The following is an 18164-nucleotide window of genomic DNA, read 5'->3' on the forward strand; positions in this document are numbered from 1 at the left end:
ATAGGGGCGAATGAACTCGTCGGCTCTGCCCTGCGATCACCATATGGATAAAGTATTAGTCGTAGGAGGGTGCTAATTGCGTCATAGTAGTTATTATAGCAGTAGTGCGTTTTCACCAACTAACACATGTTCATCTGAATATCGCATTGACGCTACACTATATTATTGTTACTGCTATCATTATTCGCACTACAAATACTTCGTTTATCAAATGTTGCTATTATCTGACTCCGACGACGAAAAATGCAAACTAATGGGAATAGAATTTAACCAATAGATTATCACGACCGGGGTAAAAGAGATACAATTACAGTAGTAATTAATGCCGAGCTACCAGCAAAAGAAGGCTCACATCGTCATAGATGTTCCACAGCATTTTCGATTTATTGTAACTATGTCCCAATATTTTTTCGGCGCTTTTCTTTGCAATTCTGTACGCTATGGGGTCCACTACTTCGACTTATTCTTGTTATAACTGGCGTAGTGACGTAATAATCTAACGATGTATCTGACAAAAGCTTTGTCAAGGTTAACCAATCAAACCTTGCCAATGAATGAAAGACATAATGACTGTGCTTATGTCCTGATATTAGTCAGCTTATGGGGTGATTCAACTTCGGCCCGATTATCTCTACCCGCCCTTTTGTTTATGCTGTAGCTGCAGCACACGTTCGTTGACATTGATTGGATCATAATGGTGCTCTTAATACTTGATCGATTTAATTCTCAACAATCACCGCGATCGCCGTATAAATATAGGGATAGATTGAGACAGACGTACAAGTATCGATGTGGAATGAAACTGCTTACAGAGAGAGCTGTAGTTGTTCATTGCGAGTTGTTACAGGGGGATGGGGTTCTCCTCGGCTGACAGCTCTGCGATCAACAGAACCTTCATTTAACCGCCTTCTGCCGTTGCCGATAATCAAGTCCAATCAATCCACATTATTCGTGCGCGGTTCTGTAAATATTTTCAATGAACGATCAAAACAATTCGCTCTCACCTAATAATAAACAACTGATTTGTTTCTTTGTTGTTGAGTCTGACAACGAAACAGACAATTTGACAACAGGATGTCGTTAGAGATTGACGACAGATGGGTAGCTTGTTGCGCTGTAATTAGGTTTCCTCATACAGGTACATATGCAAACTCATATCAGTAAGGTTAACTTTTCAAGTAAGCACGTCATCAGACAGCGTTTTTTCAGAAGCGTCAGTTACTGATTTATTATTATTATTAGTAGTAGTAATAGTAGCATTATAATCTGTAATATGTAGAAGAATTATTACAGTATACTTCTAAAACTAAAAACGTTATTATATGAACTGCAGAATGAATGAATCGTAGGGGGCGATTACAAATAGGAATTTGTCTGTCGCTTTCATTTTACTTGCTACTGTTTTTTATCGTTCCCATTTTTGCTGCTTTACGTTAATTTTGATTCGTAACGAAGAGGCTTGAATTTTAGTAAATCGGACTCGTGAATGTTGAATAATATTTATTATTATTAATAATTCAAACCCGAGCACTGACAGCTATATCGCCCGTTAGAAATAGACAATTCGTTTTTGTTTATTTATTAATTATTTGTTTGTTTTGCTTTTTTTCTTTGATGTTTGTTTTTGTAAGAGTCATTCACGCATGATTAATATAATCACCATTATCATCATCATCCTTATCATAGTCATCATAAATAGCTATACTGGAACAGGAGCGTGATCACTAGCCGTCGTCTACATGACACCTATGTTTGAGAGAATGGAAAAAGGTACATCAATTAAGCCACGAGCTTACCCAGATGCACAAGATGTACGGCCGCAGAACACAGCCACTGCCTATTGATCGAGCATCGCTTCACCCGTGTTGTTGTTGCTGTTGTGTGTTTAAGGGACAACCCAGTAGTTGTAGTAATGGTCGAAGTAGCGGTAGAGTTGCAGCAGTTCTAGTCGAAGTAATAAAGGAGAGGACGACTTAATGGAAGGAAGTTGGGTCTTCATCTTCTGTTTTGTTTTCATTATTATCATTATCGTCTCAGTGATGGGTGTAGCCTGGCGACTTGCCCGATGGATAGCGTTGACCTTGCTGGGTTTGATGGCCAGCGTTAGAGCCATTCGGATTCCCACCGGCGCCCTGTCTGCCAACGGAGCCGCCCTGATTCATCATCTGTTGCTGGCCAGAATGGCCGCCGTATTGGGGAGTGGATCGTTGTCCACCAGCTGCTGGGTGATTCCCGCCACCACCGAATAGGCCGCTAGACCCAGATGAAGCCGGTGGTCCAAATGATGGAGGCCCCGCGGTGCCGCCCGCTTGCTTACTGCTGCCCACGCCAGACACGACAGGTCCGACGGTGCCCAATGAGGCCTGTCCAGGTCGCGACGGCCCAGGTTGTTGCTGCTGTTGCTGCTGGGCGGTATGTTGCTGACTTCCGTGGCCGTGGCCGACCGCCGCGTGTCCGTAAGGCGGAGGCGTACTCTGCTCATAGGAGGTCTGCTGCTGAGGTGGCTGTTGGCCACTAGCGTCCTTCATCGTTGCGCTGTATCGCGCTGCCGCCTGCGGGTTGTGACCGGCGTGCGCGTATATGCCAGCAGTTGAAAAAGCGGCCGCCGGCTGTGGGGGCGTCTGCATCGCCGCGGGGTAATGGCTGTGCCCACTTATGGCATGTTGGGCATAGTGCCCGCTTTGTTGGGCTGATCCATAAGGGCCAGCCGCCGTTGGGGTGGCTGTGGGGGCTGGAAAATATCCATGAGCTCGATATTGACTCTGCTGTTGTTGCTGTTGCTGAAAGCGATACAGATCCTGTTGCTGCTGTTGTTGGGAGAAGTACGGATATGAGTGATCACTTGCAGCGGCGGCACTTGAACCTGGTCCAGCCTGACCGGTCGCAGCCAAATGCGTATGGCCATGATGAGTTGCACCGGCTGGCGGCGGACTTTGGAACTGGGGGCCGTACATCTGCGCAGCGGCTGCCGCTGCTGCGGCGGAGTGCTGTTGAGCGGCGTACGCACGCATATGCGCTGGATCCAACGGTGTTTGGCCAGCGTGTGCAGCTGTCATGTGACCAGCTTGAGGATAGCCTGACGGGGTCATCTGATGATGAACGGAGCGCTGCACTGTTGCTGCACCTGCAGCAGCTGCCGCTGCCTGATGATGATATTTCGGCTGATGCTGAGGCAGCATCTGATAATACGGCTGCTGATGTTGCGGCTGTTGCGCCTGCTGCTGATGGCCCATTGTGGCAAGAGGCTGCTGCTGTTGTTGTTGCTGCTGCTGCGCTTGTTGCTGCTGTTTGCCTGACGGTTGCTGTTGTTGGCCACCAGCTGCAGCATAAGCTTGCTGGAAGCTCGACACAACTTGCGCAGAGGCGCCCATGTCCGTCTGTCCGACACTGACACCGACCTGTAAACTGCTACCGGAGGGGTCTTTGTGGCCTCCAGCTGGATCTTGGCCTGCCGACATCGGGAAGAAGGGCATTTGCGTTACGGTCTGCGGCCCACCCTGACCGCCATGCGACGATTGCTGGTGCGTCTGGGGTAACGGTGCACCAACAGCGCTTACGGGCTGACCTGAGCCGCTGACAACAGAGCCAGTGTGACTGTGAGTCTGGCTGCCGCTTTGTTGTCCAACAACCGCTTGAGTGTCAGCTGATGACGGGGTGGCAGTAGTATCCCAGACCTTCTTCACCGATTGAATCTTAAGATTTAGGTCTTCGCTCTCGCCGAAGTTGCCAAACTCTATTCCAGCCGGTCCAGAGGACGCGGTCACTTCAGAGTCGCCCCAGGCATTGGTACCAGCCTCCTTTTTCAATGACGCTGCTGGAGCAGGAACCTCTTTCTTCTGCGGAGGAGTACCGCTTCTTACGGTGCTGCCACTACCTCCGGACACTCCGGCCTTTTGCTGCTGGCTCGCGTGACCGCTGTCCTTTTTAGTTAAGCCAGTTCCGCTTGATTGCTGCTCGTTACCGCTACCGCCCTTTGGGCCTTCCTTCTTTTGTTGCTGCTGTTGCTGCGGTGTAGCTTGGTTTACATTGCTGTCCTGCTGCAGTTGCTTTTTGTCCTTTTGAAGGGTTGATTTTTCGCGGTTATTGCCTGCAGAGCCCTGATCCTGCTGCTTTTTTCCTTCCTGTTGCTGGCCCGACTTGACGCCACCTCGATCACGGTCGCCGCCTCGATCATCGCGACGATCTCGGTCGACTCTACCGCCGTCTTTGCCACGTCCGTCAGCTGCTCCTCCACTTCGGCCGCTTTCGCCTCCTCCTCCTCCTCCTCCTCCTCCCCCCTGGCGCCTGCTGGCGTTTTCGCGTTCACGTTCTCTATCCCGGTCCCCTCGATCCGCTCTATCCCGGTCACGATCTCCCCCTCTTTCCCTGTTGCCAGCAGCGGTCCCACCACCTTGCTGCTGTTTGCTGCCGCCAGTGTCGCGTTGTCGACGATCGCGGTCACCACCACCCCCGCCAAATTTGGCACCACCGCCACCGCGCTCGTCCTCTTCGGTCAATGCCTCATCGAAATCGTCGTGTCGGCGGAAGCGCGCCGTGGTGTCATCTTTACCCACACCGCCTTGGGCGCCTTGGGTATTTCTCTCCGAGCGACCACCCGGGGCGGAGCTGGTACCACTCCTGCCACCACTGCGCCCACCACCACTGCGAGCACCCGAGTCCTTGCCGCCACCGGCGGAGTAACCGGTGCCTCCACCAGAGCCGCTGCCCTTCTGCTGAGTGCCCGACCCGGTAGACCCAGGTCCAGACGCTCCGCTTCCGCGGTTGTCGGCAGAAGGGAACTGCTGCTGTCTAGATGAACTGGCCCCGCCTCGAGTGGGCGCTGCTCCGCCCCTGCCACCGCCCCTTCCGCGACGCGATGGTTCACCACGAGGGGAAAAGCCTCGCTGCTGCTCTTCGTCATTGGATGAGCCGACACCGTCACTCTCGTGCCCTCCGCCGTGGTGACTTAGGGAAGATGGCCCCGCACCCTTTTTGGAAGCTCCGCGACCTTTCAGTGATCCATCGGACTTATCCAGGGAGTCACTCTCGCTATCCTTCTTGCCGCTTCCGTCTATCGCAGCGACAACATCGGCAATGCAATTGCGTCACGTAAAAACAAGAGAATCGCAATTAGAATAACAACAGACTGAATCTAAATAAAGGCTTGCCTCCTTTAGCTCTCAAATTAAACAGTTCTCAGAAAGCATCTCACTTTAAAAAATAATAACAACGACTAGAGCCATTGACCATCACTCAAAGTCAGCTTCACCTATGCAAATCCTAGAATACTCACCTTTTTTAAGTGCTGAAAAGCCAGCTCTTTGTTGCTTCCCAGAAGAAGCAGAATTATCGTGCCCGTCAAGGCTGCTCCCACCTTGGTTGTCGGAGGAGCCCTGTCGATTGCCGTGGCCCCCGCCACTGCCCTGCTTGCCATGTTGCTGTTGCATTTGCCTCTGCTGCTGAGGGGTATCGAACAGTCCGCAACCTTGGTCCCCCCAAGCAGCTCCTCCGGCGTTTTTTCCACCGCCAGTGTGCTGATCCTGGGAGCTCCACATGTTGTCATGCGACTGGTGAGACTGGCCTCCTCCCGTCATTACGCCAGGACTTGGGCTCTTATTATCATCACCACGAAGGCTTCTAGCACGGTTCTCTTTATTCATTTGCCACACATTGCTGTCCTGTTGCTGTTCCATCATGAGGACGTTGCTATTGTTGTTGGATGAGCTGCTGTCAGAACGACTACGATTGTTCCCATCTGTGCCACTAGACGACTGTTGCTGACCGCCCCAGCCTCTGCCACCGTCACCCTGCTGTTGCTGTTGTTGCATCTGCTGACCGCCCCAGCCTCTGCCACCGTCACCCTGCTGTTGCTGTTGTTGCATCTGCTGACCGCCACCGCTCATGTGCATTTTGGCGAACCGCGGTGGCAGTTTATTCATGTCGACGACGCCACCTGAACCCCCACCGGGTCCCCGGCGATCCCTCTGTTGCGATAGACCCTGCTGGTCTTTTCGGCCACCCGACTGGTTATTTCGGCCACTGTTGCCACCGCAGTCTCCTGAACCGTAACCATCGCCACCTGACGACATCATCATCGAATAATGATCCCCATCAGCCCGCTCTGAGAGGCGTTTTTCAGAATCGCGTCGCATGGTGCGTGCCCGCTCCACACATTTCATCATTTCATTTCTAGCGCATTTCGCATTGTTGTTGGCTTTGTGGCGCCAACCTTCCTGCGAGTCCTCCTCAAACACGCATTGCTGGGCAGGTGCAGGTCCTCCACGTCTTTCTCCTCCGCTACCTTGGCCTCCCGACTCGCGACCGTCCTTCAAGCGGCCGTGGCGGCCTTCCCTCCAGGCATCGGGATCACGATGGTGCTGTGGCTCACCACCACCACGTCCTTCTTGCTGGCCTGAGGGGGTCCACAGCTGCTTCTGGCCCGGCTGCTCGCGGGCGGCCCCGTGCGCACTGCTCTGGTGATACCCACCGTGATAACCACCTCCGCCGCCCATTGGGGACGCCGAATCACGAGTGTCCCGTCGGCCTCCGCGTCCACCTCCTCCTCCTCCTTCATACATTTGTTGTTGTCCGCCACCAAAATCGCCGTCATCGCCAGTGTTCTCTTCCTCCTCGTCGGAGAAGCACAGCTTCGCGTTGTAGTCGATATCGCCTTTGGCTGCTGACCAGTCCGATTCACCGGTATTAAGAATACGGTCGAAGCCTTCGAGCTGCTGATCCGAGATGATCGTCGAGTGTTTGAGAACAGACTTCGAATGCGGGTCTACGTCACCTCCTCGGGGGTCGTTGCTCATTCCACGATCTCCGCCTCGTTCACGATCATTACGATAGCCACGCTCGCCGCGGGGTCCACGTCCGCCGCCACCACCACGTGGCCCCACTGGGCCACCGCTTTCGCGCTCGTCACGCTCACGTGTAAATAGCGGCTATAATATTTAGTCAAAGACAAAGGGGCAACTGAATGAATAAACGTACACGAACATCCTTTTTAGAGGAAGGATGCGCGACGTTTATGTGTATGCATGCACGCTGCTACACTAAAAATAACCTACTGGTGTTAAGTAATTCACGGAGCAAAACAAACGACAAACTTGGTAACATCATATATTGAAGCCTCTATTGCACTCTGGTGTCGAATAATATAATACACTACTACCAGTACAAAAATAGTTCTAACAAACCGTTGAAGTGCATTTATACAGAATGTTTAGAAAACAATGAATGATTGATGTTCCAGACAAGCACTACGTACATTATTATCGAATACATGGTATACGCAGAATTTTACAACAAATTCTATTGTTACTATCACTGTTGTGCCTAATGAAGTGCAATATTTACCGTTGTTCCGTTGGGCATGGTGGACACGCGGTGATCTCCGGGCGGTCCCTGCTGTTGGGCTCGATGGCCACCGTGTCCGCCGAGTCCTTTAGAAATTGTGGGCGGATAGCCCATCCCAAGAGGGTCACCGGGCGAAGAGCCGAGAGGTGACGGAGGCCTCGGCTTGAGCGCCAGACCGTTCACGCCACTGCCAGCGCTCGGTCCGCCCGTCTGGCCTGCGACCATGGCGCCCGCGCTTCCTTTCGACCAATTTGACTCGACGGGACGTAATGCTGGTCCTGGCCCGTACTGGGTTGCTGTACTGCCGCCACCCAGGCCGCCGACTCCGGCTCCAACTCCTGCTCCCGCTCCTCCTCCTCCAGCTCCAGCTGCTCCCTCCCGGTCCGCATTGCTGAGCGAGCCACCACCACCACCAGTTCCCGGGCCACCCGAGCCCCGGCCGCCACATTCGCCCGCCCCACCACCCGCTGTTTCGTTCTTGAGCGTTGGGAACTCGCCCGGAAAGAATGGCAGCTGGTTGTTGTTCCCATTGTGTTGACCCGGGCCGCCCTGGACCCCGGTTGCCACACTGCTCCACGTCTTGTTCCCTCCGCCTCCCCCGCCGCTGCCTCCCCCCTTGTTCATCATCATCATCATCGAGCCCTCCCGACCACCTCCTACTCCACCGACCGAAAGATTCCCCAGGCCGCCCAGGCCCCCAAGACCGTTCTCGCCACCAGGCGCCGTGCGGCCATCCAGGTGCGACATTGGTTGATCCGATGATTGTGGACTTGTATTGTTGTTGTTGCTGCTGTTGTTGTTGTTGTTGTTTGTCCCACTCCCGCCCCCCGACATTAAACCACCCGCCGCCCCCTGCCCCTGACCACTGCTCTTCGTGACACCCCATCCTTGACCTCCCGTAGGTACTAGAGTGACATTAGGGTTGTTGCCTGGAATGACGGGGAAGACAACCACAATCAAGAAATTAAAAAAAAGATATTTCATATATAGAAATGAGCGTGTGTACAGAAAAAGGCTAGGAAAGCAAACTGAAAGACATGTTGCGCAATTTCCGATCTATAGTTCTAGTCACATAAGAATAAAAAAATGAGAAAATAAGTTTCAGTCCGTACGACATTTTGTTTATTCTTATGTGTATATATTTAAGAGAAAAACCCATACCAAGATTTTCACTCTTCAGGCTGGGCAGCAGGGCAGGCGGCGGCATTCGCCGGCCCACCTGAACCTTTCCAAGCGATTGTAGTCCATGCTTCGCACCAGAGCCGATCGCCGACGACTTCGGACCCTCCAACGACTTGCCCTGTAAACCGAAATAGCATCGCGGGGTTAGTTATTGACAGTAGGTGAAAGTCATTATTGATACTTATCAAACTACATAATATAAATGTAAGAATTATTAAAGAAAAACACAAAATAAGACAACTATTAAATCGGTTTTGTGCTCGCTTTGGATCACCTACTAAAACGTATTAAAAGGTACACACCTGTGTACTCTAGTCCCACCGCGAAAGGCATTGCTTGTTTGGAACGACTTATCATGATATTAGTATAACTATGCTTCCATTTAACTGAGAATTAGACAAGTGCTTACATAAACCTATGGGAAATCTTCATCACTTAATCAAAATTTTCGAAAAATAGCATACCTAACCCTGTTATGCAAAATAAATCTCCAGACAATGCTTATACATTAGCCGCAGTAAATATCCACAGCTGGTACATACACATACAGTATAAATAGATCAATTCACCGACCCGATACGAAAACCTCAGTCATGATATTCGAGTGGATTCGCCGACGCAATTTCAACTTAAAAAATCAATCTAAGTACACCCAAATAAAATTCTTACGCCCGGTAATTCCGTTACGTATTGCTTCACACAGGTGGCCCCCAGCACGAAACCAAGTACGTCTATGTCCGGTTTTGGAAACTAATCCACTTAGTAAACAAACACGTTACTATTGCATCATCAAAAGACAGTTCAAATATACTTGTTCAATAATATTAAGGCGTGTGGCTAAACGTTTCTATCTACATCGAGATTGACCCAATACGACAAAAGGCTATATTTTTACCATATTACCATGCAAATACAAAAAAAAATAGGTTTATTAAAGCGTGATGAAAAAGGACCCACTAAAAGAACCATGTATAATCCCCATATATTAACGTCACTAAGCGCTTATGTAAATCCATTCAGTGTTTCAATTTAAACACTGATTAGAAGTATAGTCTGGGTCAGTGAAACCCAACTATGTCGCTAGACCCCAAGATAATTCAATTCCAAGATAGTGTGAAGGAATAGAACGAAACTAAAAATAAGCTTTCGTTTGGCCTCTCTACCAAAACTATGACCAATTCTGATGCGCTCTAACAAAAACTGTTCCTCCCTGGTTCACCTTCTTAGATACATCCATCAAGTATAGATGTTCACGAAATTTTTACGATAGCTTGGACGATTTCCCTGCCAGTCGCACGGAACAATGCTTCAGAAAGAAGTACTTTTAGTAAACTTTTAAAAATTCTGTATAGCGCTATAAAGAGTACTTCTGAAAAAGAAAAGCTCACGGTCTAGGTGAATACATGTTGAATATTAATTGAAGATTGCAGTGCAGTGTTCTATGAGTCACGCTACCAAAACAGAATGTAAGTCAGAGAAACCAGCAGAAACCAGCAAAACGTAAAGTTGTTTGCTGATTGGTATGAAGCGAGTGTTACATTGTAGATTGGCATGTCAGTGATCAAAAGCTACTAAAGAAATAGATGTCTTACAAACATTACGGACTTATACAGACGCAGCACAGGTTTAACATCAAGCTTGATTTGGTCTGATAGCTAGCTAGCCACAGAAATGAAGCGGCTCATGCATGCAAGCTAAAGGCTTTCATTATTGTAATCACCTCATTATTGCAATAACCAATAACCGAAGTGCTTACTATCGATTTTTCAAGTATCATTGAACTTCTGAGCTGGTACTGCCAGTACTCTTTACTGACACCGCCATGTTAGTTTCGGGATGAACGCATGAACTTTTTTTCGAAATTGGCCATTGTGGAGTGCTCACCAGAAATCAATTGAGTTCCAGCTGAATCAACCATATGACATTAACATCCAGCATCGCTGACCTCAACTGATCCGACAATTTTTCCGCATAAACTGACCGCATAAAATGACAGACAAGGACAGAAAATCTCACACGTTTAACCCAGTTAAGGCAAAGGAGAAAAACGGCACGCGTTTTAATATTGCTTATTATATTCTGAACCCAATGACAATAATTAAATCATCGATAAGAAACATCTCGGCCACTCCTAACTTTTCTGCCGTAATGCTTTGCTTTGCATGTAGATCGTTAGCTCCAAAATGAATGAAGCGTGTTTGACTCGTTAATGTAGGTGCACAAATGGTGATAATATTGATAACAAAAACGGACAATATCCGATGCCTCTGTATCTTCCCTTTTCACTTATTGTCTTAGTCACTTTCACCGAAACGGTGAAAAGACAACGAGAACTCAATTGACGTACACCCTACTGAACAGACACCATAGCTAAGTAGGAAAGCAAGAGTGAAAAAAAAAGTAATCTAACTTCTTGTTATTATATATTATATTAATTGTTATCAATTATGAAGGATAAAAATTTTGCAAAAAAAAGTTGCATATATCTAAAAAAAGATGGCAATGAGAAAGGAATCGTTTAACGTGAACCTAATGTCATACTTATAAAAATGAAGTAATCTGATTTACCCACAAATAATAATTAATGTCTCCACATTATTTTCATTTTTAAGATTCGTTCAAGTTTGCTGATTAGTCTGATCATACGTTGTTTAGTGGACTTGTACCCCTAGTTGTAACATTAACTCATTTAGATCGTAATCAAAATATGGTTAACTTGGTTTTTACTATAATCAGCGATGTATAATGCTATACGTACCTTGTAGATATTATTTATGTCTAGGGTGGCATAGGACTTCTTGGACTTGGATTCCCCCTTGTGAGCTAGCCCTGCAGCCGCAGACATGCTCGGAGCACATTGAGAGTCTGCCACGGTCTCTCCGGGGAACGTATGCTCCCTATAGATAAAAGAACATCAGGTGAAACAAGCTTAATTATTATTAGTATTACATATTAAATAAAATTTAATGGAAAAATTAAATCTACAATAGTGAATCAAGTTGTTTAAAATCAGGTAATAGCGTCTGTCAAAAGTTTGCTTTTGCAATCCAGATGCCATACTATTACCCCTAGTACTACTATACTAAGTAAATGCAATACTAGTTGTGTACGAAAATCCAATTGTGGCTACTGAGAGACAGTTTTTCATGTGAACGTTTCCTACAAGTCTCTTAAATAGTCGAGGTCAAGAATTTCACATGTATTTCACATGTCAACATTTATGCAAGCCAGTTCGAGGAAATAATTTTCCATTCAGTATTTGCTCTCTGTGAGAAGCTTTGCTTGAATTTGCCAGTCGATGATCTTTCATTAAGACTAACTGACAAATGTCAGAAATGACAGACAGATGAAAATGTCGTGCTTTAAACGTCTGCACATAAACAACAATGAAAAGATTTTGAACGATAAAAATAATAAATATGTGCATTTACTAAAAATCTCTACTGTGTCATAAGCTATCTCATATACTCTGAAAAAGTGACTCTCAGTTCCGAAATTACGTTGAACATCCTTTACGTACAACACAAAGGTGTTTGTGTTCCAAATATTTTGTGTATTTTGTGTAGCTGTTTGCTAGCTGTTTAACACATACATATACCTACATATACGCTTATACAAGTGAGCAGCAACTAAAGGAGCTTAATGCGTGAAGTTACCAGGTTAATATTTTGTTCAAGAGCAGATTCACTCTTTTCCCCGTTTGCCTCCTGCTCCTCCCGTTCGACTCATACGATATACCAAAAAAAAGTAGACGTAATGTCTTCAAGCGTTCTTCTATGTTACTTTACGTAGAATTACAAATGCAAAAGTAATTTGAAGATTGAGATATTAGGAAGCATTTCCAAGTAACGGAACTTGACCGCACGAATATCATTACGAATGGAACTAGACTTCGCCCGCCTATTCTTTCTTTTTTGTCCTAGCGTGCGCCCGAAATACTGAAAGATGAATGCCGTACATCCTCGCGTTTTGAGCCAAAAAAATTTGCCGCTTCCTCCATTGGCGCTATGTGTTCACCTAGGTCGAGCATGATTTGATAGTCAGCCGAACATCAGTAAAGGCAGAATGGTGTCGTATAAAGACCAGCCCTAGTAGCAGCGCGCCAAACCTGTCTATTAATACCCCAGTCAACACACACAGACATTAACATAACGTGAAACAGACACAGTTCGATACGACAGCATTGTTCGAAGCGAAAAGCTTTATGCCAGACGTAACAAAAGACAGAATAACGTAAACTCTGAAATGCAAATAATGCAAACTTAGATAGAAACAATCTATGTTTCTATCTAATCTAAGTGTAGATAGAAACAATCTATGTTTCTATCTAATCTAAGTAGTGCAACCTTTCTCTCATCGTTACGCACCGCTATTCGCTTGTACACGTATTTTATCGTTTGAATTTTTTTTTTATTTCAAACGAACTTTAATCTTCAAACCTACAGCGCAGCCTTTGCAGATCCACTGTAGGAAACCGCTATGAAATGCATGAGTACAACTGCAGGCCATAAATTATAAACGAAATATGCAAACTCGCGTATTGATAATACTGTAGTGTAAGTGTGATCAACACTTCACAGTCATTTCTTCCCTAGTCCGAGATAAATGAATCAGATATTGGGCATCGCTGTGGACCGAGAGTCATGTGAAACAAGTCCTAATAACAAGATATCGGTGCTTAAACTGAATACTTAATTATCGATGGTTACCCATATAGATCTCAGCAAACTTTTACTAAAGTCACATACGTTGGCTATAATTAGTTTTGATTTCGGTGCACGCAACCGAATAAACGACGCTATCGTATATGAAATACTCAAGAAAATCTGACTCGACACTCGAATAAAAGAACTTTACCCAAAGATGAAGGCAACTTACGGTTACGCAGTTATTATACAACCGTGACAACGTTTTAACCAATTGATGGCTCTTGTTGCTAACAAAAATGTTTTTATTAATAAAACATTTTTTTATTGTTGACTTCGTAAGATTCACGATTTTTCATAAAAGAAAGTATTTTTTTGCCAAATAATATAAAAGACAACACGAGATTTATGCGTGCATCCCTTCCTATTTGCCTGTTCAACCGGGTTCGTCTGGGATGGGTAATTCTGAACAAGATATATAAAAAAACGGTTTAATAATAATCATAATACACGTATGGTTTCTATATGCAGCATTTCTCTTGGACGATGTTTTGGTTTGACACATTCATAAAAACTATAGCATATTACCACGCGCAAAATTAACACTCCGTGATACGTTTTCCACATGGCTGGCCCATGGGTCCACTTTATTGTTCTCAGCTATTTTCCTTCTCTTGATTGGGCTAAATAATCGTCTCTTTTTTTTTTCGAAAGAAATCATGGAGAAAAATAGATTTCAGGCGGTGATCTCCAGCGATAGGCGCTAATAGAGCTCAGGAAATTATATTTTCAATAGGAGTACGAAGCGCCAACAACAACGCCCTTTAAAAGTTGACGTTTCTTAATATAGAAATATGGAAGAAATAGCTTTTTAAAAAACACCCGATTTTGTGAAAGCTATGGCCTGAGTAAATCAGGGCATTTTGATAAATTTATTTTTTCAACGCCCACTTAATGTCAGTTGATTTAAAAAAACTTAGCTGTAGAAAGGCAAATGGTGAGTATCTTTAATGCGCCATGCTTTTCAGCTTTCAAATGAAATTAACCTATATTATAACCGGTTACTTAAGGCTGTACAGCTCGGCTATGCTTTTTTATTTAGTACGAGGTAGATGTTGACTAAATTTGCAAAAATATTTTTGTAGCTGCTGATGTAGGTGTACTACTTTTTCAACACAATCAAATGTCCTTGCAGAAGTAGCTTTTTTTTTTTTTAGTTACTCTATCTGATTATGTCACATCAAGCGTTAAAAATGTTTAATAACGACAAAGCTAATTGAAAGGCATCCGTTGTTTCCGGGTGTACCCTCGGGATAAGATCCACTAAATAGAAAGGAGAAACTTTTTGTAATTGAGAGTTCCGTAATGGAGAAATAGCCTTCGTCGGCTAAAAATGCGTAATATCTTTAAAAAACAGACCAAGTTTTTCTCATTTCTACCAACCGTTGATTATTGTTATTGATCGCCACTTCGAGCGTTTGCTGTGATCTCATTGTACAGACTAACTATAAGGTCAACCATTTTTAAATTCCCGTTACGGTATTCTGTTGTGTCGATAATTATCACGGCGAGTTACTCCACAACTCTTATATTGTTTCGGCATTTCAAAGCTGAAAACAAATTGATGAATCTACACCTACATCTCTTGATTTTTTGCTATTCGATATTTTTAATCACGTAACCGAAATGGGTACTAAACCAAAGAGTAGATTCTCATGTACGTGCACATACACGAAAATCTACTCTTCGAGAAAGCTATTACATAACTATCTCAATCGACCATGTACTTCTCACACGATCAAATATATCAATACGTGATATTTATCGAATCCTTTTTAATACAAAACCCTATTTTTTATGCTTGAATTATCTATCGGCATCCCAAGGCCGCATTGGTAAAATCCTCGAAGAATTGCCTTCGAATTTTGGGACAAACATTAAACACGCTATATAGTATGTTTTCACGGTTGCTGCATAATATACGTCGTTGGCGGTGCTTGAACCAGTGAAACAATCTTTTTAACCAGAAGTTTAACTACATACATACATATATATACAAACATGATAGGGCTGACGAATTCGACGAAACGTGTAAATCAACAACGAATGCTGCCGCTATTGCTGCCACCACCATCATCCTCGTCAGCGTCGTCTTCTTTTCCCGCGTAAAGCGAAGGAGCAAAGCAGCGCCGCAGGGTACAAGCCGCAGCAACAGCAGCCGACCAACTGCTCAATGCAGCATTAGATCTACTACTATCATCAACCAACTGATGGAAGTAGCAACCGCGTTTCAGCGGCGACGATGACAACGACGACGACGACAACTACGACAATGGCCGACAGACGACAGACGGACAAACCGTTTTGCCACCGTCCATACAACGTAAAAACTATAGCAGCAGCCGTCGCCGGCTGTATACGAGGAGGGAAGGCTGAACATTGTTGTTGTTGCTAGTGTTGGCAATCGAAAAGGTAAATTTGCTTGTCCCCGTCGTCGTCCGTTTCTCATTCTGTCTGTCTGTTTGTCTGCCTGCCTGCCTACTTCTTAGCTGTATCTTGTGTCGTTTAACTCTCTTTCTCGCTCTGCCTGCCTCCACGGCTCCCATAGCGAAGCAGCGGCGGCGGCAACACCGACACCAGTCGATTGAACAATGAACAAATGAAAACATTAGAGCTGGTGGCGACAGCACCGCAGACTTTAACTATACGCCGCCACTATCACGATTACACTTTGGCGGACTTAGACGTCAACACACACGACCATAATGCTTCTGCACACATACACCATGTGTGTATGTGTAGTAATAATGTGGATACACAAAGGGAGAACTAAAAAACCATATCGAGCAATACGCACAAATAGACAGATGACGATCAATTATTCTATAGGTAGAATCAGCTATGTTCTTCACATTTTTACCATTGATACGCTGTACTGGTCCTAATTAGTATGATCCTCCAAGTACTTATGATCGTTATAACTATTTAGAAATGGCACCATGGCTACGGCAGATCAGAGCTCTTAAAGACCAAATACGAAACAAAAATATGCTTGGTGTGCGGGGGAGTGGGAAGGGTGGGGTTTTTTTCGCTAAAGATACCATTCTCAGTTACCAGCCGCTCTCTGCTGACGACAAGTTTGGTCAGTTATCCAACGGCGGACTGAGAACGAACCACAACTGCAGTTAATTCTGACCTCAAGAGCCACCCACATAATAAGCCTGCCTAGTGCCCGAAGCATCGGCACCACTACGATGACGAACAGACCCAACCTGCCCTCAGATCCAATCCAATATCGGCCGGCTATTGCGAGGTCTACCAAATTGGAATCGAGACGTTTTGCTGTCGGTCCTACAGAGACAGTTCATACTGCGTTAACGACCGGCAGACGCAGCAGCTGCAGCAGTAGGCACTCGTTGCCGTTACTCCTGACGGCAGCAAGCTCGACCACGATCACGAAGTGGTCATGGCAAGCGGTGACCACTGCCGAAGCCGCTTTTGGATAAACGATATCATAATGCTGCTGCCAAATAGAAACAGCAGCAATGCTAGAAGTAGTGCCCGTAGCAAGAAGAACACGTAGTAAGAGTAGCAAACACCCCCTCCGCCCTCTATCATCATCGCTCACTGAGGTGAACTGTGGTGGTGGGTGATGCTGCGACGATGTGTCGAGCTGAGCTCAGCGACGCACGACCACGATGGGTTTCTCTTGGGGTCAGTCAACCCAGGGAACACCGTACCCACGACCTCCAGCAGCATCCACAGTAACAGTCTGTACTTATTGAGTGAGTGTAAGGACTAGCATTAGCACTAGCACAGGCAACTATGGGAGATACTATTATTATGAGCACAAACTTCACCTGGCCGAAAGCCTATACCCCCTGCATCCTGAATATGCACACGAAAGCCATGATCGCAGTAGTACCCTGACTGTAGTATTCATTCCGTTAAGCAACTCTTTTTCTAATCAGCCATCGTCTCAGTTTTCGGAACGAGCGGGTGCCCGACGCACACAATGACTGATGAGTCTATATGACTGATTTCGTTGTGGGCGATTGCTTTACTGTCGCTTATTCGAGGAAATACGTCGAACAAATACGAAGCCCAACCGTTTTACAGACCATCTCGAAATTGACGGCAAACAGAGAGATATTTGTATATATTAATTGATACCATTAATATAGATATATGCTGCAGCCGCTGGTTGGTAATAATTGCAGCTAACGAGACCCGATTATCGAAAACACAAACGTATCAATGATTTTAATCTGCGGTGCTACCGCGCCCTGATTGCGAGAGAGTAATGCTTTGAGATGTTCACATCCCGCAAGCCGTTCCGATTCGCACAGCGTTTAGGCCTACGGACGCCGGGGGGGTGATGGCCGCGTTCGAGGCATCACCATCAGCGGGCGTTTTTGCGTTCGAGGCAGTTCCCTTTTCCTGGGACTACACCGCTGCTTTCCCATTCGTCAACGGGTGGGACCGGCTTGCAGCGGTGTCCCAGAAACGGGGATTGATTCGCGTAGCCCGAGCAAAATATTAGTATTTAGGCCGGCCATAGTAAGGATACAAGTCAGTCACCGCAAGCGACCGTTCGGTAACGAAGACACAGAATCATCCGCTTGTCGACAAAATATCGCTATGCAACTCACCTCGGATGACGAAGAGATCCCTTTTGAAACGAACTGAGCTTCTATTACAAAATGCACAGTCCAGAACCGACCCGATTTGTACGGATTGCGTTTCGGCTTCGCGTCGTATGCGTAGTTATCCGTTAAACCGTTTCCTTCGGCAGCAGCAGCAGCGGCTCGGCACACACAGCACCACTCACAGACAAAACAGCGCACACAATATCCTTCCTTGGTCGTTCGCAGCTACTCGTCTACGAGAGACCAGCTTGCAGCAGCGACCAATCCAAGATGGCTGCCGCTTGCTCACCGAACAACGCCACAAAACAAAACCACCAGAGAGCAACGGATGTGACGTCACCGAGCGAGT

General features: G+C 46.2%; 1 protein-coding gene across 2 annotated transcripts; it reads right to left on the bottom strand.

Annotated features, from left to right (window-relative positions):
- Nucleotides 1-356: 356 nt before the first annotated feature.
- nocte (no circadian temperature entrainment) lies at nucleotides 357-18091 on the bottom strand. 2 transcript variants are annotated; one of them, XR_002682906.2, is made up of 7 exons: nucleotides 17819-18091; nucleotides 11279-11417; nucleotides 8500-8638; nucleotides 7339-8267; nucleotides 5273-6923; nucleotides 1797-5050; nucleotides 357-961 (listed from the first exon to the last, which is right to left on the bottom strand). XR_002682906.2 is itself a non-coding variant. In XM_022840452.2 (6 exons), the coding sequence occupies exons 2-6, from the start codon at nucleotides 11363-11365 to the stop codon at nucleotides 2034-2036; spliced, it is 5823 nt and encodes a 1940-aa protein (XP_022696187.1). In that variant the 5' UTR covers nucleotides 11366-11417; nucleotides 17819-18091; the 3' UTR covers nucleotides 1196-2033. The 2 variants fall into 2 exon arrangements, 1 of the variants encoding a protein (XP_022696187.1); XM_022840452.2 differs by lacking the exon at nucleotides 357-961 and having other exon boundaries at nucleotides 1196-5050.
- Nucleotides 18092-18164: the final 73 nt, after the last annotated feature.

The sequence above is a fragment of the Varroa jacobsoni genome, unplaced genomic scaffold (assembly GCF_002532875.2).
Source record: "Varroa jacobsoni isolate VJ856 unplaced genomic scaffold, vjacob_1.0 scaffold_867, whole genome shotgun sequence".
NCBI classification, from domain to species: Eukaryota; Metazoa; Arthropoda; class Arachnida; order Mesostigmata; family Varroidae; genus Varroa; species Varroa jacobsoni.

Excerpts from the sequence above, each read along its gene's own strand:
- nocte (XM_022840452.2), bottom strand. The coding sequence starts at position 11,365 with ATGTCTGCGGCTGCAGGGCTAGCTCACAAGGGGGAATCCAAGTCCAAG. Across the intron at positions 6,924-7,338 it reads CCATGCCCAACGGAACAACG|CCGCTATTTACACGTGAGCG; the intron begins GTAAATATTGCA and ends TAAATATTATAG. Across the intron at positions 5,051-5,272 it reads CTTTTCAGCACTTAAAAAAG|ACGGAAGCGGCAAGAAGGAT; the intron begins GTGAGTATTCTA and ends TCGCTGCGATAG.